This window comes from Erythrolamprus reginae, chromosome 2 (assembly GCF_031021105.1).
Source record: "Erythrolamprus reginae isolate rEryReg1 chromosome 2, rEryReg1.hap1, whole genome shotgun sequence".
NCBI lineage: Eukaryota > Metazoa > Chordata > Lepidosauria > Squamata > Dipsadidae > Erythrolamprus > Erythrolamprus reginae.
In genome coordinates, this window is record NC_091951.1 from 228854289 (window position 1) to 228878617 (window position 24329).

A 24329-nucleotide genomic window follows, 5' to 3' on the forward strand; every position below is an offset into this window, starting at 1 on the left:
CAGAATTGCACACAGATGCAGGTGCGCAAAAACCTGCACCGAAACACAGGTGCACCTGCGTCTCTGTGCACGATTATGCTACCTAGCTGCAGTAGCAGAAATGCACCGGATTCCACGGAGAGGGGCAGCATACAAATCCAATAAATAAACAAACAAACATGAGAGTCACCATTCCACCTTAGCAGCCTACCTCCATGAAGAGCCATCTGTTTTGTCTCTGGACCCTCCAGTGAGACGCTTGAGAATAGCTTCTTACCGCCTCAAGCTGCACTTCTCAAAAAAAAAAAATTATTTGCATCTGCAGATTGGCTTATTTGACACTGGAATGGGGGGTAGGGGTCTCTAACTGTTTTAATCTAACAGAATTGCGCAGGAATCTTCAGATCCTGCTTGCTTTGTCTTCCTATTCCTTTTCTTCAATAAACATTTCCTTTTGAAATGCCAATTGTTTCCAGAGTTCTACTTTCTTGAGCAGAGAGGGGAGGCAAGTCTTTACGAAATGAAGAAAGTGTAAACAGAAATAAAATAATAGAACAATGAAATAATGAAAAAAAGGACAAAATACAATCCCATTGCATTTTAGTGGGTTTAAATACTGTATGTAGCACTGAACAGAGCCTCGAGGCTGTGGAAAATGAGCTGCATTGGTTACCAGGTTCCTTCCCGATCCAACTCAAGGTGCTGGTTTTAACCTTTAAAGCCATTATGGGATTGGGATGGGTTATCCGAGGGATTAACAGTCTCCAAAGATATCTGCCCATTCCATCAGATCAGGGAGAGTACATAATGCAGGTCCAATTTCCTAGGGAGTATATGCCGAGGAGATGGGCCTTTTCTACCATCTTCCCCCTCCAGAACACTCCCCAACCCCAAATAATTTAATAATAATAATAATAATAATAATAATAATAATTTATTGGATTTGTATGCCGCCTCTCTCTGTAGACTCGCGGCGGCTAACAACAATAAAAACAACATGTACAATCCAATAACAAAAAACAACAACTAAAACCCCTATTATAAAACCAAACATACACAAACATACCATGCATAACTTGTAGTGGCCTAGGGGGAAGGGCTATCTCAACTCCCCCATGCCTGGCGGTATAAATGAGTCTTTAGCTCTATTAGAAATCTTACCAGGTTTATTTATGAGCTAGGAATAAAATATGAGGCAGATAAGAAACCTTGTCTTTGTTCCTTGAAAGTGTGTGCAAACGTAAGGCCTTCAGAAATCCCACAAAAATGTACTTGGCATTTTTGTTGACTGAAAATGGTGATTTTTGGAGAAAGGATTTTTTTTCTCTTACTTGATCGAAGAAAAATCAGGTTAAACTCAGACTGGGAGCTATGTTCATTGGATTATTTTGGTATTGGTGGTATATAAAGATATAGAGCCGAGGTGGCACAGCGGGTAGAGTGTAGTACTGCAGGCCACTAAAGCTGACTATAGATCTGCAGGTCAGCGGTTCAAATCTCATCACCGGCTCAAGGTTGACTCAGCCTTCCATTCCTCTGAGGTGGGTAAAATGAGGACTCAGATTGTGGGGGCAATATGCTGGCTCTGTTAAAAAGTGCTATTGTTAACATGTAAGCCACCCTGAGTCTAAGGAGAAGGGCGGCATAAAAATTGAATAAAATAAAACAATGTTGCTGCTATTAAGAGAAACATTAGGATAGGGAATGGTAGGCATACTGGTGCACTTATGCACGTCCCTTGCTGATCTTAGGAAACAGGAAAGGTCAACAGTGGATAGTCTAAGGGTGAAGTTTTGGGAGTTAGGTGATGATACTACAGAGTCAGTGAGTTCCACGCATCAACTACTTGGTTACTAAAGTATTTCCTGCAGTCGAGTTTGGTGTGGTTTACTTTAAATTTGTATCTGTTGAGTGCTCATGTGTTGTGGATGAAGCTGAAATAGTCATTGACATGAAGGAAGTAGCAGATGATTTTATGGGCTATGCTTAGGTCGTGTTTAAGGCGACAGTTCTAAGCTTTCTAAATCTAGGATTGTAAATCGTGTAGGGTATTCTCCAATGCACTCACAAGGAGAGTCCAATGTGGGTAATTCTCTAGTCTGATTGGTAGGGACTGAGTTTAATTGAAATATTAAGAAGGTACCGCCCCCTGGCCCCTCAGTCAAAAAAACTCCTCTTAAGCATTCTATTGTATTAAATGAAATTTTAATGTATTAAATAACTTTTTTGTTCTTTCTCCTTATTAACAGGTAAGAAGAGTCTTCATATTAACTTACTTTAAAGTAGCATAGGGGGGACACTCCGAGGGTCTCACCCTCTCGGCTGCAGCTCCTCCCCCTATAGACCCTCATTCAGCCATAACGTTACTTCTATTATATAAAGAATTTATCTGAAAAGGGAGTGAGCCACCGGGTTGCTGACCTCCGCGGTCTCCCTGGTTGTTTAAAAGAGTGGTGACTTCGGAGGGGTCCACCCTCCAAGGATCTGTTGGCTGGCGAGGACTCGAGCCACATTCAACAGCTACATGTGGAGATTGCTGGCCATTCACGAGGAGGAAGATCGCAGCATTAATTCCAAAAACAAAAAGGAAGAAACTTCGTATTTAGTGGGGCCTCAGATCAGGCGGGAAGCCTGAGCAGTGCCTCAGCCAGTCACGGTTGCTATGGAAACCGGGACAAGGCACAACGGCCTCCATTTTGAAACTGGGTGGAGATACCAGTGTCACCATGGCGACAGTTATGGTCGCCATTTTGGGCAACTAAGTTTTATTTAAGCAATGAGTTGCTGGTTGGGCCTTACCAACACACATGTCCAGTAAGCCCTTGCCTGTCATTTTGCCTGCTCGAGCAAAGAGACAGTGTGAGGCGATAAATTTACGGTTGATCTTCAAACGTGAGTTAAAAGGTGGATAATTATGGCAGAGCCAACAGTCCTTGGGGTAGATGGGTCTGCTACACCTAAACCCAGTACCCCAAAAGAGAAGATCCAATCAGAGAAGGGAAAAGCCAAATCCTCTCAGACTTCCTCCCTCAGAGAAGCTGAGAAGAGAATAAAAGCACTAGAAAAGCAATTGGAAGCAACCCAAAGACAGTTACTGCCCACGGTTGTCACAAATGCAGAAACCATTATCCCACCGGCCTCCCCCTTAATCAACTTAGGGGTAGTAGGCTTGGCAACGGAGAGGGACTGGTCCCGAGAGGACTATACAACAACCTGAGCCACTTAAACAGACACCAGTTTGGCCCTCCTATCCACCAACTACTCAGATGGCCCAACCATCACAGTATGGACAGTTGCCAGCTGCAACAATCACGCCTTCTGCTGCAGGGTTTCGTGATACACAAGACACATGACAGAATATGCCCCCAGCATTGCAAGATCTCATAGCCAGTGCTTACTCACAGGGCATAGCAACGGGGGTTAAACATTATACCTCACCAGTAACGTTCAGGGATCCTTGGGTTGGCCCAACACCTCAATCCATATCAGGATCAATGGATGAGGAGGTTCCTTCCAGAGAGGACAGTGATAACAATTTGTCAGGGGATGAGCACCCTCCAGAACCTCCTGCTGTTATAGGCCTATTCCAGCCATCACTATTCCGTGTACTACTGAATAAAGCTAAGTTGACCATTGAGCAAGCAGGTGAGGGGAAACAAGCTGCAACTTCGACAGCCACAGTGCCAGCCGGTGTCTTGTTTGCAGTACCAAAGTAGGAAACAGAACATATTCCTTCTTCTGAACTCTTTTTAGAAAATATAAAACGGCCATGGGAGAACCCAACAGCCGCCCGAGGCCCATCATTAGTAGAACGTAAATTTTATACCTTTGAGGAGGATATGGAGAAATTGCTGGTTTCCCCGACCATAGACAAACCAGTAGCAAGCCTGGTGTCTAGTGCCCTGGTGCCTTCAACTGTTTCAGACGGACTTAAAGCTGAAGATAAAAGGGCAGAGAACGTTGTGCGTAAAACGCATCAAATGGAGCATGGGCTCTACAAGCGGCCTCAGCGGCCTCATTTTTTAATCGAGCCACTATGTTATGGATTCAGGAGATGCAATCCAGACTGAATCCAGAGGATAGCAGGCTTCGCCAGGATCTTAACAAACTCTTGGTGGCCGCTGCATTTTCTGCAGATGCCACTGTGAGTGCAGCGAGGTTTGCATCCAGAGCAATGGCTTCTTCGGTCTCTTCCCACAGATTAATATGGCTGCGTAGTTGGCAGGCCGATGTCAAATCCAAGTGGAACTTGGCGACTCCTCCCTTTCTTGGGGAAAAACTATTTGGGGAATCCCTAGAAGGAGTACTTGTAGAAGATAAAGAAAGTAATGCCAAGAACAAACAGAAGAACCGAAAGACGTTTCAACCCTTATAATAGGCAACAGCCCTTTCGGTCCGAGCCCTCCTCGGCAGTCACCCAAGGTTCGAGGCCATTTTTTCAGGGCTCCTTCAATCAGAGAACTTTCCATTCAGACAGAACGTACTTGGAGATCGCAACAGATCTTTTCAACAAGGACGTCACCCCTTCAGAGGATCGAACCTCAGAGGGTTCAATCGTAACAAATGACTTCGCTCGTATCTGCCCACTTGGGGGCAGAATTTTGCAAGTGTCTGGAAAACCACGTACTCAGACGCCTGGGCAATTGCTACAGTGTCCCAGGGCTTGCGCATCGAATTTGTTCATCTTCCCCTGAACCGTTTTCTACCTTGTCCCACAGTGACCGACCCACAAAAGAAAACACTGTTATATCAGGAGGTGGCTCACCTGATACAAATAGAAGCGATCGAGGAGTTTCCCTTGCTTCAAAGAGGAAAGGGGTTTTATTCCGTAGTATTTATAGTTCCCAAGGCCTCTGGGGGGATGCCACCTGATTCTAAATCTGCGTCAATTGAATCTCTATGTGCTGCACTATTCTTTAGCCATACGACACAAGGACTTGCTTACATCAATAGACCTGAAGGTAGCTTACCTTCATGTGCCTATCCTTCCTGGGCACAGACAGTTTCTACGATTCTGCCTAGACGGAACACATTTCCAATTCAAAGCAATGCCGTTTGGTCTATCTTCAGCACCAAGAACCTTTACAAAATTAATGGACATTCTCATGGCAAGCCTCAGGCACAGGTCGTTGCGTCTGATGGCATATCTCGATGACATAATAGTGTTATCAAAATCCACAACACAGGCAAGTCGAGATGTATGCTCAACCATAAGGACTCTTCAGTCTCACGGATTCATAATCAATTGGGAGAAGAGTCATTTGACCCTGACAACATGCATATCGCACCTCAGGACGGTCATCAACACCGAGGCATGTATGGTCTTTCTATCCCAGGACAGACAGACAAATATTCTAAACTTGCTAGAGGCGCTGGGAAGTCAAAAGAAACCTTCTCTAGCCTTTCTCTCAAAGGTGTTAGGCACCCTGGTATCCTGTATGTACATCATACCTTGGGCTTGGCACCACCTCCGGCCACTCCAATGGCTGCTTCTACCTTTTCAAAGATTAAAATCCAGCCACACTCAAAGAAAGGTGTCTCTCAGCTCAAACCTCAGGAAATCCTTACAATGGTGGGCATCTCCAATGATCCAACAAGGGTCATCATTCCGGAACCCAGTTCCTCTGACGATAACAACCGATGCCAGCTTGACTAGACGGAGAGCCCATCTTTCACCCCACATGGCACAGGGCATCTGGGGACCTCAGGATTTGCGGGAAGTGAACATCAACTTCTTGGAACTGAAAGCAGTTTCATTAGCCCTTCACAGTTTTGCTCATCTGATAAGGGGACAGCATGTTTTAATACGGACAGACAATGTGGCCACATGAGCCCACATCAATCACCAGGGGGGAACGAGATCCGGGAGATTGATGCGGGAATCAGAGTCATTGTTCTGTTGGGCAGAGTCTAATCTAGCCTCACTCATGGTGGAACTCATCTCCGGACAGGAAAATGTCTGGGCAGACAGGCTAAGCCGCAAGACATTGGACCTGGTGGAATGGCGCCTAGCACCCAGATTATTTCAGGAAGTATGCAATCAGTTTGGTACCCCAGTGATAGACATTTTTGCCACTGGTGAGAACACGCAACTTTCCCGATTCTTCTCCCGCTTCCCTTCTCCGGGAGCGGAGGGGACAGATGCCTTATACCAGCCATGGCCACCAGGACTAATTTACACATTCCCAGCAACACATGTATCATCCAAAGAGTGATACGAAAAATCTTACAGGAACAGGCCGAAATATTATTGATAGTCCCATATTGGCCTCGCCAGGCTTGGTTCGCGGAACTGAAGGAGCTCTCCATCTCCCCATACTGGAGGTTTCCAGTTCACCTGGTTTCCCTCAAACAAGGGGACATCCTTCATCCGGACTCACAGTGGTGGCAACTGACCGTGTGGCACTTGAGGGGGATCGCCTAAAGCGCCAACATCTACCAGACACGGTCATTGCTACCGTTCAAGCCACAAGCAGACCATCTACTAGAAGAATTTATCAGGCCACATGGTCAGTGTTCTGTGATTTTTGCAGACCACTGGAAGTAGATCCTCAGTTGGCATCACCGGAAATTGTGCTAACCTTTCTCCAAAAAGGACTGGACAAAGGCCTTGCTTTGAATACTTTGCGAAGACATGTAGCAGCATTGTCTACAATATTAGTTCAAGATCACTACCGCCCCCTGACGCGGCACCCATGGATTAAAGATTCCTTGCGAGGGGCATCCAATATCTGACCACCGACAGTCCACAGATATCCATCTTGGGACTTGTCTTTAGTTTTAGGAGCTTTAACAGGCCCTCCATTCGAACTGACTTGAACTATTTCCTTATGTTTCCTATTGATAAAAAACATGTTCTTGGTGGCGATCACCTCAGCCAGGCGTGTGTCTGAAATTTTGCCCTTGTCTGTACGCCCGGACCTGTGTCAATTCCACCCAGACAGAGTCGTATTAAGACTTGATCCGGCTTTTGTGCCAAAAGTAAATTCCTGGTTCCACAGAGCCCAGGAGGTGATTTTGCCAGACTTTTGCACTCACGGTACTCACCCCTCGGAGCTGAGGTGGCACAAGCTCGATGTGAGACGAGCTTTGAAAATCTATGTACGTAGAACACAATCCTTCAGAACATCCGAAGTGTTATTTGTGTCTTTTTCATCACAAGCCATGGGTGTCAAGGTTTCATCACAAACCATCAGTCGATGGATCCACGACTTCATTTCAGAAGCATACAAAGCAGAGGGTCACCAGATTCCGCAAGGAATAACAGGACATTCTACGCGTAGCGCCGCCACATCAGCGGTGTGGGCTACACAAGCGTCGCTCGAGCATCTGCAGAGCGGCCACGTGAGCGGCTCCATCAACATTCATTAAACATTACCGTATTGACTCATTCGCTTCCTTGGAAGCAGCCTTTAGGAGGCAAGTGTAACAAAGGGTGTGCTCAACTCCAGCGTCCCTGGTCCAGCCTTCTCCCTCCCTCTAATTGGAACTTGGGTATATCCCACATTGGACTCTCCTTGCGAGTGCATTGGAGAAGAACCATTGAACTTACCTGAACGGTCTTCTCGATGCACTGCAAGGAGAGTCCAAACCCACCCGACTTTGGACCAGGATCACTGGATCTTTATATGGTTGATGAGTTTAACGTTATCTTGGCTTTCTTGTTATTCAATAAAATGGGTTTATGGTTTACTGCTCCTTCGTTTTCTTTTTTGACTGAGGGGCCAGGGGGTGGTACCTTCTTAATATTTAAATTAAACTCAGTCCCTACCAATCAGACTAGAGAATTACCCACATTGGACTCTTCTTGCAGTGCATCGAGAAGACCGTTCAGGTAAGTTCAACGGTTCTTCTGCTGCGAGTGGAGTGAGTGGAGGGCTCTTCTAGTAAAGTATCTCTGGACATTTTCTAGAGTGTTTATGTCTGAAATGCAGTGTGGGTTCCAGACAGATGAGCTGTATTCAAGAATTGGTCTGGCGAAAGTTTTGTATGCTCTGGTTAGTAGTGTGAGATTACCAAAGCAGAAACTACATAAGATTAGGTTAACAACTCTTGAAGCCTTTTGGCGATGTTGCAGTGGGCTTTGGCACTTAGGTCATTTGATATGAGTATTCCAAGGTCTTGTGAGGGTTGTCTGCAAGATCTTGTTTATTCAGCTTGTATTTAGATTTTTATTAGACTGGCATTTCCTGTTGCTTTTTAATCTTTGTCTAGAATCTATTCTAATTTGTGATTTTGAAACTCTTGTCCTTGCAGAGGGAAGAATGTGTGGTGGGAAGACTTGGTTTCATTTACATAGCTCCATCCCTATTAATGTTCAGGAACAACTTCAAGATATGACTCTGCCATCAGTCCTGGGGAAAACTATGAGATAATGAAATATTACATGGCTCCCATACTGCAGTTCATATTTGCTTGTGCTTTATTATGTTTTTCCCCTTTAAATAATGGCTTTTATATGTTAATAATCATTCTTATATATTTATTAATTATATGTTGCCCAGAATCAGTTTTTTGCAAATTGAGCAATCATATAAATTCAATAAATATTATTTAAAGCTGCAGTTGTTACATCACTGGATATTTTGCTACCAAATTGCTAGTGAAGCCCATGAAGTGCTAAAGTTCCAGAGGTCTTCAAACTTGGCAACTTGAAGACTTGTGGACTTCAACTCCCAGAATTCTCCAGCCAGTTTGAAGACCTCTGGGCTAAACAAAACAACCAATAATTCTGGATAACAGGTGAAGTTGACAAAAAAGAGGACAAGTATTACTATCTTTTAACGGGTAAAGGGCAATCAATAGTATATAGCCAGCCTGATGTGGAAGAATCTACAACAGTGATTCCTAACCTTTTTGTGCACATGCCCCACCTAAGCATCTCTAAAATTCTCATGACATATAAGTCTTACTATTCAAAAAGTGAACTAGCCTTCAAAAAGGCTAAAAAGGCCATTAATTTGGTTTAAACAAATGGTATGTGAATACAGTGTTCTCTTGACTTTCGTGGGTCTGACATTCTCGAAGTCTACCACATTTTTTCAAAAAATATTAATTAAAAAATACTTCGCCGGGTTTTTTTCTATACCATGGTTTTTCCCGCCTGATGATATCATACGTCATTGCCAAACTTTTGTCCGCCTTTAATAAATATTCTTTTTAATAAACTTTAATCAATATGGTGAGTAATCTAAATGGTTGCTAAGGGAAAGGGAAATTGTAATTTAGGGGTTTAAAGTGTTAAGGGAAGGCTTGTATTACTGTCCATAGCCAAAAATAGTGTATTTACTTCTGCATCTCTATGTGGAAATTTGACTTTCGCATGCGGTCTTGGAACGCATCCCCCGCGAAAGTCAAGGGAACACTATATTTAAAACAATGCTTTGAAAATAGCATTAGAAATCCACATGGATTCAATTGCCAGAGTAATTTTATTTCACTTGTTGATTACCATCGGTAATTGATAGTGATAATGTGGTGGGCAGGATATATCATGATTTTAACAAGGCATTGACAAAATATTATTTCCCTTAAGAGAAGCTGCCTCTTCCCAGCCTTATCAGGTTGAGCAAGAAATATGCTTTGGGTTCCGTCTATAAAAGAGGTCCATCTGTACCCAATACCATGCCCTTACATCAGTGTTCCACCTTAGCAGCCCATCTCTGGTTCTAAGTAACTTTTTAGTGTATTATAAAGTTTGAACTGTTGCAAAACCAACTGTTGTAAATCGAGGACTGCCTGTACTTTCACTTTCTATTCTCCCTTTTGTTCCTAACGCTGTATGGCAGGGCTTCAAAAAGCGGTTGGCAAAACGGCTCGGGTAAGCAGTGCAGGGATTATTAATGAAACTGGGTAATACAGCCTGGGGCTGCGCCCCCCCCCCCCCCCCCCCCCACTTGACCGACGTTTCTTTTCGCCCGCCAGGCGCGGCCTTCGGTTCGAATGTCTTATCTGCGAGAGTCGAGTCCTCCACCCCGAAAGGAGGCGATCTCAGTCTTTTGAAGTGAGACGTCAGGCGGAAGTGCGCAATGCCGTGACAGTCGGCGTCCGCCATTACACGGGTGCCGGAGAAAGAAAAGAGGGAGGGGGAGGCCTAGGTTCTCGCGCGCGCCCTGTCGTGACGGGCGGTTGAGCCTCTCTGCCCGTAGGTCCCACCCCTTTTTCCTTCCTTCGGCGCCGGGGCGGCGGCCTTCCCTTCCCTTACGGTCTCCCTCTTTGCTGCCTTTGGGCCTCCCCGAAGCGCGCCGCCCTGGCCGCGCCGCCGAGCGCTCTCCTTCCTCGAAACTGAGCTGGCGGCAGGCGGCGGGCCGGCATGGAGGACAAGAGCTTCACCAAAGAGTTGGACCAATGGATCGAGCAGCTCAACGAGTGCAAGCAGCTGAGCGAGAGCCAAGTGCGGACCCTGTGCGAGAAGGTGGGTGAGACGCGCAAGTGGGGGGGGGGGGGAGCGGCCTCTTCCCCGTGTGTGTGTGTGTGGGGGGGGGTCGACTCCGCTCTGGACGTCCGTGGGAGGGAAGGGGGAGGGAGAAAAAGAGACTGAATATTGCTTCAGAAAAGGCGTTGCTTTGTTTCTTCCTGCCAGTAGCCTCAAGGTACCGTAGAACAGGCTCTGAGAGGTAAGGCAACAGTTCCAAGACGACTAAAGATGGAGATAGTTTTCAGAACAGGGTGATTTTATTCATAAAGATTTTTGCCTAGCCATACCCACTGGGACTTGAACCTGCAACCTTTGCCTTGTAAGGCAGAGAATTATCCTCTAGGCTACAGTATCCAATCCCTTCAGCTCTGTACCAGGGAAGGGTTACATTTTGTGTCGAATCACCTTGGTATATTGAAGGTACATCACAGCTCCTTTTTTGCCTCTCGGCCCAACCCAGAAAAAAATATGTTATACATACATGTAACATGTTTTTGCTGAATTTGAAAATTAAGGGAGACTAGGATAGATTTATATAGATAGATACGCGCGCGCGCGCGCACACACACACACATATATTAAGTTCAAATACAGGTTCAAATTCCAGTAAAGGTATGGCTATGTGATGAAGGCAAATAAGCCCGAAATACTGTAGATCTATAGTAATCTCCCTTTTCATTATCAGCAAAAATATGTTATACATACATACATGTAACATGTTTTTGCTGAATTTGAAAATTAAGGGAGACTAGGATAGATTTATATAGATACACACACACACACACACATATATATTAAGTTCAAATATAGGTTCAAATTCCAGTAAAGGTATGGCTATGTGATGAAGGCAAATAAGCCCGAAATACTGTAGATCTATAGTAATCTCCCTTTTCATTATCAGCAAAAATATGTTATACATACATACATGTAACATGTTTTTGCTGAATTTGAAAATTAAGGGAGACTAGAATAGATTTATATAGATAGATACACGCGCACACACACGCATATACATGTTAGGTTCAAATACAGGTTCAAATTCCACTCAAGGGTATGGCTACGTGATGAAGGCAAATAAGCCCGAAATAGATCTATAGTAGTCTCCCTTCCTTTTCATTATCAGCAAAAATACATTATACATAGATACATACACGTGACACACATACATATATGTATGTATGTATGTATATGTATGTATATATACATATATATGTGTGACATGTTTTTGCTGAATTTGAAAATTAAGGGAGACAAGGATAGATCTATATAGATAGATACACTATCTATAGTGTGTGTGTGCACAATATTTTTTTGCTGATAGTGAAAAGGAAGATAGTGAAAAAAATGTGTGTATATACATATACACACACTCTCTCAGGAAGACAACGGCTATAATGTGTGCTTTTTAAAAAGAAATTAAAAGCAGAGGAGAAAAGTACAGTCTGGCAACGATTCTTAGGCTCTCTCCTTAAAGGAGAGTTAAATGAATTAAAATCTGTGAATCTTCAGTGTTTTAAATATATGGTGAGGGAATAAAGGGAAGAGAAGTAATCTAGAGGCATTATCATTAACTTAAAGGAGAGACTGAGAATCCTTCTTTTCTCCTCTGCTTTTAATTTCTTTTTTTAAAAGCACACCTGATAGCTGTTGTCTTCCTGAGAATGGTCTTGTAGCCTTAATTGCCCTTAGAATCTTGTTTCTGAGAATTGGTCTTGTGATCGGCAAAGAGGGAGGCCTTACATTTCTGTTTTGCCAGGGAAGCGTCAAGGTTGGGCAGGATGAAATTGAAAAAAACCCTGGTACAATGATCCCTGGTATACAAATCTAAATAATAAAATAAAAATAAATAATAATAAAAATAATAAAATGAGTGGGATAGATTCCCCCCAAAGGTAGATGTTGTAGCTCTTCAAAATGTCATTTGCCTACTCTCGCTCTTTCGACTTTTTATTTCTGATTTATATACAGCCCTGACATTTGTTGGCGAAAGATAAATAGAACACTCTTGTGGGACTTCCTGCACTATAATAAAATAATGAGTATCCAGGAAGAATTTAACATTATTTTAATTAAATATGGAGTTGGAAAACTGGTTGTGAAAAGCTAATGATAATTCCTCTAGATTACATCCCTTTATTCCCCCCACTACATATATTTAAAACATTGAAGGTTCACAGATTTTAATTTATTTAAACACACAATTCTTATTTACACATACTACAAACACCATTGTATATGTTATATTTATAGCTACAGCTACTAAAACATTAACACGGTACAGTGGTGGCCTTTGATGATTCAGTGATCTTCATTTGTGTAACATTCTCACCATCTATGAAGATGAGGCATACTAGGACCCAGTGCATTTAAAGAATTTTTTTTCAAAATTATACTCCTTTTAGTTGCCAGTGGTAAATAAAATTCCTTTTACTTAGATCTCAAATAATGTAGCTTCTCTGTTCCAGTTAGGTTATTTCAATTGAAGAACTCTGATTTTTTTTCAACAAAAAGTGCTGAAGTACAATAGATGCATATACATATGTTTCCCAAGTGGGGAATATGGAGACTTAATAGGAAGACTAAAACATACATTTTAAAATGTATGAACATAATAAAGCAGTCTGTTTTTTTATTTTTTTCAGGCAGATCAGAATGGAAATACGTCTTATGCTAACAATTTACACATTACATTTCTTAAGAGGTCACTGTGCTGAGTTGTAATTTGGGCATATATTTAGTATAGAAGTAATGAAAGCTTTGAATTTCTTCATATTTTTATTAAAGATAGGAGATATGTGATGCTCTGGCTACATTGGAGGTTTTTTTCTTGATGCTACTCTCAACTTCTATATTCACATGGGTGCTTAAAGATATTCCTTTATGGATAAGGTACCAATCCTTCAGAAAGGTATCCTTACTCAGTTTTACAACAACCTCAGTCTGTTATTTTCAGCATTCGGCTCTAAAAAAGCTCTTTATACCCAAAGGCTGGCTATCAAAATATGTTTGTTTCTAATAAATAATTGACTCTCTCTAGAATCTGATAGACCACCTATTTTTGCAAGAGCTTCTGCTGTAAAATAGAGTCTTGAACTGTGAAATGAGGCTTAATTTACACGGGCCTCTTTATAACAGAGCAAGTTGTATGAAATAATGGCATTGTCGCTATTAAATGTAAAAATATTTGGAAATTGGGAGTTGCTAGTTTTGAGTCCTTGTTTTGAGACCAGTTTCTTAACTGCTGTTCAGAGTTACAACAGATTTGAAAAAATTAACTTATGATCTGTTGAGGTTATGACTGCCAAACCACCACCACACTCAGATCCCATTTCAGGTGCTTGCAACTGGCTGGAATTTATAGCTAGTTGCAGTGTCACATGATGGTGTTTTATAATTGTTTTGGCAGTTTTCTGGCAAAAAAATGCCATTGGATCAGCTGCACTTTGACTTTTTGACCACATGATTTGCTTAATAACTTTCATAAAAAAGGGTTGTAAAATTGAGTCCGGTCAATGGTAACTGCTAACAACTGCAACAGCTTATGAATTCCAGGCTCGATTGTGAGCATAAGTCAAGGACTCCCTGTATAAATGCAGCAGTTGTTACTGCCAAAAAAGGAATGAATATGAACTAGTAATAGTTGAAATAGAAACATGTAGAGTTTCAAGTTATGCAGATTAATTTCTGTGTAATTTAAAATTTATATATTTCCATTTTATCCGTTTGAGTCAATATTTGAAATTCTTTTATTTATTTTTTACCTGTTTTATCTTTGCAGTATTGGAATAGTATTTTTAGTCATTTCTAGCAAAAGAATAATAACCCAAAAGTGTTACTGACACAGGCTAACAATCTTAGCATGGTATTAGGTAGTCCTCGACTTACAAACATTCATTTAGTGACCAAAGTTAACAATGGCTCTGAAAAAGTGATGATCATTTTTCACACTTACATCCATTGCAGTCTCCCCGTGGTCATGTAATTAAAATTTGTATATTTGGCAACTGGCATGTATTTATGACAGTTGCAGTGTCCTGAGGTCATATAATCATGTTTTGTGTTGTGACTGTGACTTAACAGTTTTAGTACAGTGGTACCTCTACTTAAGAACTTAATTCGTTCCGTGACCAGGTTCTTAAGTAGAAACGTTCTTAAGTAGAAGCAATTTTTCCCATAGGAATCAATATAAAAGCAAATAATGCGTGCAAACCCATTAGGAAAGAAATAAAAGCTCGGAATTTGGGTGGGAGGAGGAGGAAGAAGAGGAGGAGGACAGTCACTGCTGAAGGAAGAAGATGAGGTGAGGGGAATCAAAAAAATCAAAAACTTTAAGGCCTAAAAACAAGAAAGAGGCAGCGCCCAGAGAAAGGAAAACACTCCGTTCACTCTGGGCTGCCCAGAGCGAAGGGAGCATTTCTTTTCTCTGGGCGCTGGCAGAGGTTTAGTGCCCAGAGAAAGGAAATTGCTTTGTTCGCTCTAGACTGCCAAAGCCTCTTTAAGCACCACCAAAAGGCTCGTCTGGCAGCCTAGAAAAGCCCAAGATGGCCGGGATTAAAGGGGGAATGACAGGAAACTGGCCGGGCCTTCGTGCCACTCTCAAATTTCCTGGAAAATTTTTCCGGGCTCGGGTTCTTAAGTAGAAAATGGTTCTTAAGTAGAGGCAAAAAAATCTTGAACACCCGGTTCTTATCTAGAAAAGTTCTTAAGTAGAGGCGTTCTTAAGTAGAGATACCAGTGTATTTCACTTAACAGCTATAGCCAGAAAAGTCATAAAATAGGGCAAAACTCACTTAACAGTCTTGCTTAGAAAGTTTGGACTCAATTTTGATTGTAGGTGTATTGCATTATGGAAGGACTGAAAATTGAATGAAGCCCATTCTGGTATACTCTATTACATGCAAAACCTAAAGCATAGCCCTGGGAATTAAAAGAAATAGATACTTCGTGTTCACATTCATTTCATATTTCCAGTCATTAATTTGAAAAATGGAGAATCCCTTTCACAATACATAATTACTAGTGTTATTGAAAAATGTTTCTATTAAATTTATAGAAATATTAAGTAAGCACTTAATTAAAATAATTCCCTTAATTGTGAAACATTTTAATAATTTTTAAAATTAATATAAAATGCTTTCACCATTTAATATTAATTAAACATTAAGCATCTAAGCTAAAACCTAATAGTAAAAATGTGAAGATATAACAATGTAATATTCAAGATTGACTCAGCCTCTTTATGCATATGTTCTGGGAGTGTGTTGAAGTTCAGAAATTTTGGAAGGAAGTGCAGAATTAAATAAATAAAATGTTAAATATTAAGTGGATAATTACAAAAGAAATAGCGATATTAGTTAAACAAAGAGAATTAAGAGACTTCAAAGAAATAAAAACTGCAGCATTAGAAAGCACTCAAGCGGTAGTGGTATTGGGCTAGAAAGAGTCTAAAAAACGGACATTACAGAATTGGTACTGGTACATGGTGGATCACATTCATTTTGAAATCATGGAAATAAGATTAAACAATTTTGATGAAAATAAATTGGAGAAGCTGATGGTACGATGGAATAAGGTGAAAGATTATATGCTGAGTAGAATTTGTGACGAAAATGTGAAAAATAAACTCCAATCACTCTTTCAATAGTAAACAAATGCAAAGTAGGGCTGAGGAAATAAAAGAATATAAATTAGTAAATATTTGAACCCCCCGCATTTGGTGGTGGTGGTGGTGGGATTGTCAGTTGGGTGGTGGGCACATGCACTGTGCACCGTTTTATGTTTATGTTTTATGTTAAATTCAATGTGCAAAACCAATAAAAATATATTTTTTTAAAAAAAGATTGACTCAGCCTTCCATCCTTCCGAGGTGGGTAAAATGAGGACCCAGATTGTTGGGGGCAATATGCTGATTCAGTAAACTGCTTAGAAAGGGCTGTAAAAGCACGATGAAGCGGTATACAAATCTAAATGCTATTGCAAACAGACAAATAAAAAATCAATTTCCAATAAGAATAGGTACATTACTACATATACAAAATCCTGATACGTAGATGACACCATGACAGCACCTATGTATTAGATTTATAAAGCATAGATTTTCAAATCCAGTAATCCAATCCACTTTGAATTTTATTGTTGGCAAAAGATGTGCTTAGGAGAAAAAAGTTATAATTCCTAAAAACTAGTCTCTCTTAAAAGTTAACATTGGTAAAAGATTAGCAGGTGGAAAAACAACAACAATGTTCTAGTTAGTGTTTGATTTTTTGGTACCTACAGTTTTTTAGCCTGTTACTGATGATATTTAGGTTTATATATACTGTGCATTTATAATTAAAAGCCTTCCCTATATATATGTAAATATATGTTGATGTTCATTCTCTGTAATTGCCAGTTACAAGTAAGAAAATGAGATTGGAGGGAAACAACTGAGTGAGCAAAATTATGAGTATAGTTGAAGCTGAACAGGATTTTGAATTTCTGTAACATGAATTCACAGAAATATCGTAACATGTGTTAGGAATTTTTCTTGAAGTTTGTTTAATTTAATTGTAAATCTAATTTAAACAGTTTCCCAGCTGATCCGCTGTTTGTATGTTTCCCCCTTATTAGGCTAAGGAGATACTAACAAAAGAATCAAATGTTCAGGAGGTTCGTTGCCCTGTCACAGTATGTGGGGATGTCCATGGTCAATTCCACGATCTTATGGAGCTTTTTAGAATTGGTGGGAAATCGCCAGATACGAACTATCTATTCATGGGAGATTATGTTGACAGAGGCTATTACTCAGTGGAAACTGTGACACTTCTTGTGGCATTAAAGGTGAGTTTGTAAAACTGAGGTTATTAGAAGCCTATCTGTAATGTATTTTTTAGACTGAGATTTTTAGTATACATTATGTATACTAAAGGCATGAGCGTGCCACTTGGAGTAAAGTGATGTAACCAATTATATAGATGGATTATTACAATGTCTGTTTATTCTCTCTGATTAGGTGCGCTACCCAGAGCGCATTACAATTCTAAGAGGCAACCACGAAAGCAGACAAATTACACAAGTATATGGATTTTATGATGAATGTCTGCGGAAATATGGAAATGCCAATGTTTGGAAATATTTCACAGATTTGTTTGATTATCTTCCTCTTACAGCTCTAGTAGATGGGCAGGTAAGTAATGTTTTGTAACTATGTGGTCTCATTAGGTTTCATTAAATGGAGTTTGATCATTTCATAAAATAATGAATGTTTATGAATAAATTTATTCATATTTATTAATAAATAATGAATAAATTTACATAATTCTCCTTGAATAATAAATGAGTAGCTGGTATTGTTTTTTGTTACTCTTGGAAAGCTTTCTCAAGAAGGCTGCAGGAGTGTGAAAGTTAGCATAACAATTACCTAATGGTAATATAATTCCCTGATGCCTCAGATTTCACATCAATTCATGCTATTAAATGAAAATGTCCATATATACATTCACAGTACATTTATACATTTAGAAAGGGTAAATAGTCAGAAGACCATATGATTCTAGATAGACATAACTTTTGAAATATTAATTTAATTAAGTGAGCTATTAGAGTGGCTTAAAATCTTGAATACCCAGGAAGATCAGAAGCTGTACTAATTTTAAATAAACCTTACTGTGTTACTTAAACTGAACAGTTATTAAATGCAGCAGTAGTTAAGAGTTAAAAAGTCAATGTTACGAATTTCAAAAACAGTCTACTAAGCTAAACTACAATTATCCAGTATTGATGACGTGACATCAAGATTCAGATAATCCAAATCAGAGTAAAAATTGTCAACATCTTCCATATTGGTATAGTGTGTGTCAGGAAGAGGGAAATCTGCTCAGTCACATTGTCTTAATTTGGTGGCCTTAAAAAAATTAATAAAGAAATAGATTTAAAATAGACTCTGCCTACATATGTATAATTTGATCTTTTCTCTTACTAGATCTTCTGTCTCCATGGAGGTCTTTCTCCTTCTATAGATACACTGGATCATATTAGAGCACTTGATCGTTTGCAGGAAGTTCCACATGAGGTAATATTACTGGAAATCCATTTATGAAGATGATGGTATTTTTCCTAGAGCTGACAGACTTAAATTATAGGATGTTAAAAGCAAATTATCAAAATTTTAGAATCAAAGAAACCAAAATTAACATTTAAGCAACTGCTATTGTTCCCATAGATTGGAGTTATATACAAACTGGTTTTTTTCCATTTTTAAATAGGGTCCAATGTGTGATCTGTTATGGTCAGATCCAGATGATCGTGGTGGCTGGGGGATATCTCCACGTGGTGCAGGCTACACATTTGGTCAGGATATTTCTGAAACATTTAACCATGCTAATGGACTGACATTGGTGTCTCGAGCTCATCAACTTGTAATGGAGGTAAAATTATGTTGTACCAATCAGTTGAGAATTCAAAGTGCCTTATCTTTGAGCAAAAAAAAAAAAGTAGTTTATATGAAGGAAGTACAGTTATGTAAATCTGAAATGTTAAAGTGTTTCAGATCTGGCACAGTTGCACTAGTTGTACCTCTCAGCAACCATGCCTTTTCATAGTCTTGTATATTAGTCTTGCATTCCCAGATAGTTTCATAGCAGGTATAACTGTGTTACTATCTCTTTAATGGCTTCTGAACTGAAATGCATTTTTTGTGGTACCATGTATAGCTGTGCAAGATGGAAAGATTCATGGAAAGATTCAACCTCTTTAAAGTTCTGCTGACTGGTATAGTGAGCATACAAATCTCAGAATTCCGCGGTTTCCACCTAATTAAAAAGCATTGAAAAGTTTCCCTTTGCCCCAAACAATAAGTCACATTGTCCAATCTAGATGCTAGCCAGTTGCTTGGTGTTCTGTCTGGGTCCCCCCAGACGCCAACACCAACCAAAAAGAGTATCCAGACACACTGGTAAAAAGCAAAGGCAGTTTATATACTGGAAAGCAAACACAGGTAACAAAAACTGTTCTTACAGACAGGAACACGATGCAGTTTCACAGAGGTTTCACGAAGGCCAGGCAATAAAACAGGATTCTTGCTGGCAAAAACAACTCTGGAGATAATAAAACCCACGCCTCCCCCAAGTCTTCCAGGCTTCTAGGCCAGAAGCCAAGATCAGAGACGCCAAGAATCAAAGCAAGGTCACAGGACTCCCAGTTGATAACTCTCCACGAGACTGTAAGGGCGGGCCTGCCTTTTCAACCCTGCTGAGGAGAACCACACCCAAACCCAGCTGTTGCCAATTCAGGGATGGAAATATCTTTCTAATTGGCCCCTTCTTTGAGCTGCACGTCTCTGCCTCATGTCTATTATAGCCTGCGCGTCTTCATCCAATGAATCCAAGCTACTAGCTGGGGAGAGCCCCCCCCCCAGGGGTCTCAGGCTGCTCTCCCTCCTCCTCCTAACATTCCTCTCCCCCGTCTGCCTGGTCCTCCCCCTCCTGGTCACTGTCCTCCTCCTCTGGGGATGGATCCGGCAGAGCTCCAGCCGGTCCCTGAGGAGCCTCAGGCTGAATCACAACACTTGGTAACATCACTCCTCTTTTCAGCCACCTATGTTTCAATGTCCTTGGTTCCCAGGGGAAACATATTTTTTTGGCTGCAAAACCACAGCAATCTCTATCCCACCCCCCACTTCCTATCCCTCAGCTCCAATATGGCAAGCCTAAAAAATTGCCTCAGTCAGGCCAGCTCCAGAGTTGACATCTTAATGAAAGCTCACTTTGACACCAAATCAGTGAATTGATGCACTTTTTAAAATATAGATTTGTTTAGTGCTTCACAATACAAACATGTCAATGGTTTATGATATTGATTATCTAAGGGTAATATTTTAAAGAAGTTTGTGGAAGACACGAACAATAGCTGCCCTGATTCCTTGGAGAGGGGCGGCATACAAATCTAATAAATTATTATTATTATTATTATTATTATTATTATTATTATTATTAAGATTTTTCATCTCAGAGTGCATTAAAATCCCTGTTAGCGTCTCATTACATTTCAGTAAAACACATTTGCAAGATAAAGCAAAGCGTTTGTTGGATGTATCTTAGTTAAGCCATGTATCTTGTTTTATTGAAACTGCTTTTCTTCCATTACAGGGCTACAACTGGTGCCATGATCGAAATGTAGTCACTATTTTCAGCGCACCTAATTATTGTTACCGTTGTGGAAATCAGGCTGCTATCATGGAATTAGATGACACTTTAAAATATTCCTTGTAAGAACTTTCAGTTTTAACAAAGTATATTTTACACAAAAATAAAAGTAATTTTTCTAACGTTGAGCCAAAAACTAACCCAATAGCTTGTAATTTTGCCACAGAAAAATCAAATCAAATGAACAAAGGTAAATACAAATTTAGCATGGGATGTGCACAGAGTTATTAGGTTTTTAATTAAACTGGTTGAACAAGTTATTAGAAAAGTGTTTGTGAAAAACATGATAGAATTGAGAGCACATAGACTGAAATTTGCTGTTTATTTTACATAGTTCTGATTAGACAAGACAACCTTTTTAAAATAGGACTCACTAGAACTTAAAATAACAGAACTGAAGCAGACATTGGAGTTGTTGTAGTCCAACCCCTGGCGCCCTATACCCATGATGGTGAACATATGGCACATATGAACAGATAGCACACATAGCTATGTCTGCTGGCACGCAAGCTGTTGCCCTAGCTCAGTTCCAGCATACATGTGGGTGTCCGCCAGCTGATTTTAGGCTCGCATGGAGACTGGGAGGGTGTTTTTGGCCTCTGGAGGGTCCCCAGCAGCCTGGGGAGGGCAAAAAATGGTCCTACCGGACCCAGCAGAAGTCAGGAAATGAGGGAGCAGGAGCGCGTGGGGAGCATTGAAATGGATGTGGGCACCCACAATAGCATGCATGGGCACTATTTTAGCACCCGAGGGGAAAAAAGTTCTCCATCACTGTGGGAGAGAGAGAAAGAAGGGAGGGAGGGAAGGAGATAAGATATTCTATTTCCCATAGAAAGCAAAACACGGAGCCACAAAACCTGGGTAGGTGTGGCTAGGGGAGATCACATGACTGAGTGGGAGTGAGTGATGTTGCATTGCCCACGCCCAACCAAGTTTTGTGGTTCCCATTTTGTTTTCTGTGGGAAGGGAGCTCAAGTGGCTCTTTGAGTGTTTAAGGCTGCAGACCCCTGATCTAGGTGATTATAAGTTTGGAATGGGGAAGTTCTTGTCCGAGATGCTAGTTGTTGCCCAGACACCCTTAAAACACCCTGTCTGCTCAAAACTTGATAGAAATATTTCAGATTTCAGTATTACTTATGGGCTTACTGCACTTCTCCAGATAACTCAAGCATTGCTTGTTTTTGGTACGTCTTTTTACTCAAAAAAACCACCCCCTCTTACCTCTTAAAAACTATTTTGACTTGATTATATGCATATAGATGACATAAATAGCAACTTCAATATTAATATTCTTTACAAGTTGAGAATCGCATTTAAACAAATTTATACATTCATAATCGGTTAAAGGAAGCGGTTTTGTTTTCTTTCCACAGCCTTCAATTTGATCCAGCACCTCGGCGTGGAGAGCCTCATGTTACTCGGCGTACCCCAGACTACTTCCTATAAACATCTCAGCCTGGCCTTCAGCAGTACTAGTATACTTGGCTTTTTTTTAAAGCAACAATTTATTTGATAAGTTGAGGTCTGTCTCAGCCTAAAGCCTCTTTATGGACCAAACTGTGCCAGAATGAGGACGAGCAGTTTTGAGCACAACGTAAGACTGACTTCACCTACTAAACCTTTTATCAGTCAATCCAACAGCTAGTTTGCCTGCTGTAACTGTAGTAACTGGACTGTTCAGACAGAAGAGGTAACTAATTTCTCCCTTTCTTGCTTATATGTACATTTTAGTTGTAGTGTTCCACTGGCATGTATTAACATTTTGAAGTTTAATGAAAATGTACAAACTAATGTCCCTCTTAAGCCTATTGCCCTCTATTTTATTGACATAAGTAACTTAACTGGAGAAAAGAAATCTCTTGGGAGTATATTGTCATAAGCTTTCTTTCCATTTAAATTAGGTTACTGTTCTGTGTTGATCCCTTTTTTTCTGTATATTTGTCATGAAAATGCTTGCATCTTATTGATGTATTTGAACAAATAAATCTGCAGATCATTATTCCAAACAGGTGGATATGCTGAAATGGAATAATTTATCTGTTTGTGTTTCTCTTCAGCATGCACCCAAATAATTATTTGTTTCGTTGTATAAAATAGATCAGGAAACATATTATGATTTGAAATTGAAAAAACATCGCCGGATATTACCACTCTAAGTATGTGTTTGGATGACAAACCTCACTGAGACCTTAGCATATGGACTTCTTTAATTAAATTTTCAGGCCTACTATTAACATGAAGTTCAAAGTGACCACCATCTTGCATTCTTTTAAACCAAAATATATTGAAGTTTGGTAAATGTAATCCAAGAGGGTAAAGACTTCAGATTTAAACTAATGAAATTAAAATCTGTTTTAAACGAAGGGCAAATGATGCTATAAACTTACTAAAGTAAAGTAAACTGAACATAAAATATAAACAGCCTAACTCTCTTGACACAAGTGTTGCAAGACTTCCTGAATCCCATTTAATATTTGTGAAAATGCAAGGGGACAAATTCCTAGAATGATGTTCATTAGTCCCATTATATCATCCAGAACATGTGTAAGTCTATTTTAGAATTAATATTTTGAACTGCAAATATTTTGTGAAAGTCAATAAATATAATCTTATTGGCTGTTGATTAAAATATGCTTTAGGAATATATACCAGTTGTATATTATTTAGAATATGAGAATAACATGGCAAAAAATAGGCATATGCACACAATCTATGTAATTATACACGGATATTCTATAGGGAGGCGCCAGTAGAACAAAAGTCATCCCTGTTAAAAACATCCCTTAAAAGCTATACGGGTTCTCGCTGTAAATAGGTGATAGCAATCAGCCCTACTGCCTTCTGGGCCTCCCAGCAATAACAAACAGAAGAGTATAGTTGTACATAACACCTAGGATGCAGATATCTCCCCAATCCACATTTTTCAATTCTCATAACAGAAATTAATATTGCTTAATATGGTTATGGCTGAATGGGGGAACTCTTACTAGTATGTTTTACAGAATGTGGTAGAATTTACTTCTTGTGATGAAAAGCTTGTTCCCTAATTTTTAGTTACAAATATCTGTACATTGGTAATTTCTGCTGGAAACAAATCAGAAGAATAACTGTAGGAAGGTACATAGAATAGCCTACGTATCACATTTTAATTTTATAGGGGGATAACATAAATTAAACAAAATATTTAGTTTTACAGAATATGGATTAGTAAATAGTAAATTAATGCTCTTACTAAGCTCTTGTGGGCCAAGTTCTACGTAGGTTTCTCAGGCAGGAAATGCCATCATTCACAATTCAAGGTTCACGGTTCAATAAACCAAAATAATAATTGCTAGAGTTTATAATTGCAGTAATTCGTCCATTTGTTCCTCTATAGTCTAAAATGGTTTTTTTCTGCTGTACTCTTAGATTTTATTTCCTCTTTGGGCTTAAAGAATGAAGTTATATGATAATTTGTCATTTTAGTACAGTTTCATCGGATGGTAGAACCTTACTACTTTTGTCTCTGCTCAGAGACTAACTAAGGTAGGGTTGAGTCTGGCCATTACCTGGACAGGAGACCACTATGAAAAGCTAAAGCAGGCTACACTGGAACCTGAAAAAAACCATGCCAGAAAGCAATGACAGTTCATTTCTGTATTGATGGCAAAGTCGCTATGAATATGTCCAAAAGGTCATGAGGAATCAAGCTAAAAAAGAAGACAGTCCTGTGGTGGAACCAGCCTTCACAATAGGAGTTCCTCATCCAATCA

General features: G+C 40.1%; 1 protein-coding gene across 1 annotated transcript; it reads left to right on the forward strand.

The window, feature by feature from the left end:
- Positions 1-9955: 9955 nt before the first annotated feature.
- On the forward strand, positions 9956-22583 carry PPP2CB (protein phosphatase 2 catalytic subunit beta). Its single transcript, XM_070742199.1, has 7 exons — positions 9956-10393; positions 17006-17215; positions 17388-17561; positions 18357-18446; positions 18640-18801; positions 20521-20639; positions 21951-22583. Exons 1-7 carry the CDS (start codon positions 10292-10294, stop codon positions 22021-22023), a joined length of 930 nt encoding a protein of 309 aa, XP_070598300.1. The 5' UTR covers positions 9956-10291; the 3' UTR covers positions 22024-22583.
- The last annotated feature ends 1746 nt before the right edge of the window (positions 22584-24329 follow it).

What these genes read in the sequence shown, in the direction of transcription:
- PPP2CB (XM_070742199.1), top strand. Translation starts at nt 10,292, where the DNA reads ATGGAGGACAAGAGCTTCACCAAAGAGTTGGACCAATGGATCGAGCAG. An exon ending in TGCGGACCCTGTGCGAGAAG is followed by an intron (nt 10,394 to 17,005) that starts GTGGGTGAGACG and finishes CCCCCTTATTAG; the next exon opens with GCTAAGGAGATACTAACAAA. An exon ending in CTCATCAACTTGTAATGGAG is followed by an intron (nt 18,802 to 20,520) that starts GTAAAATTATGT and finishes CTTCCATTACAG; the next exon opens with GGCTACAACTGGTGCCATGA.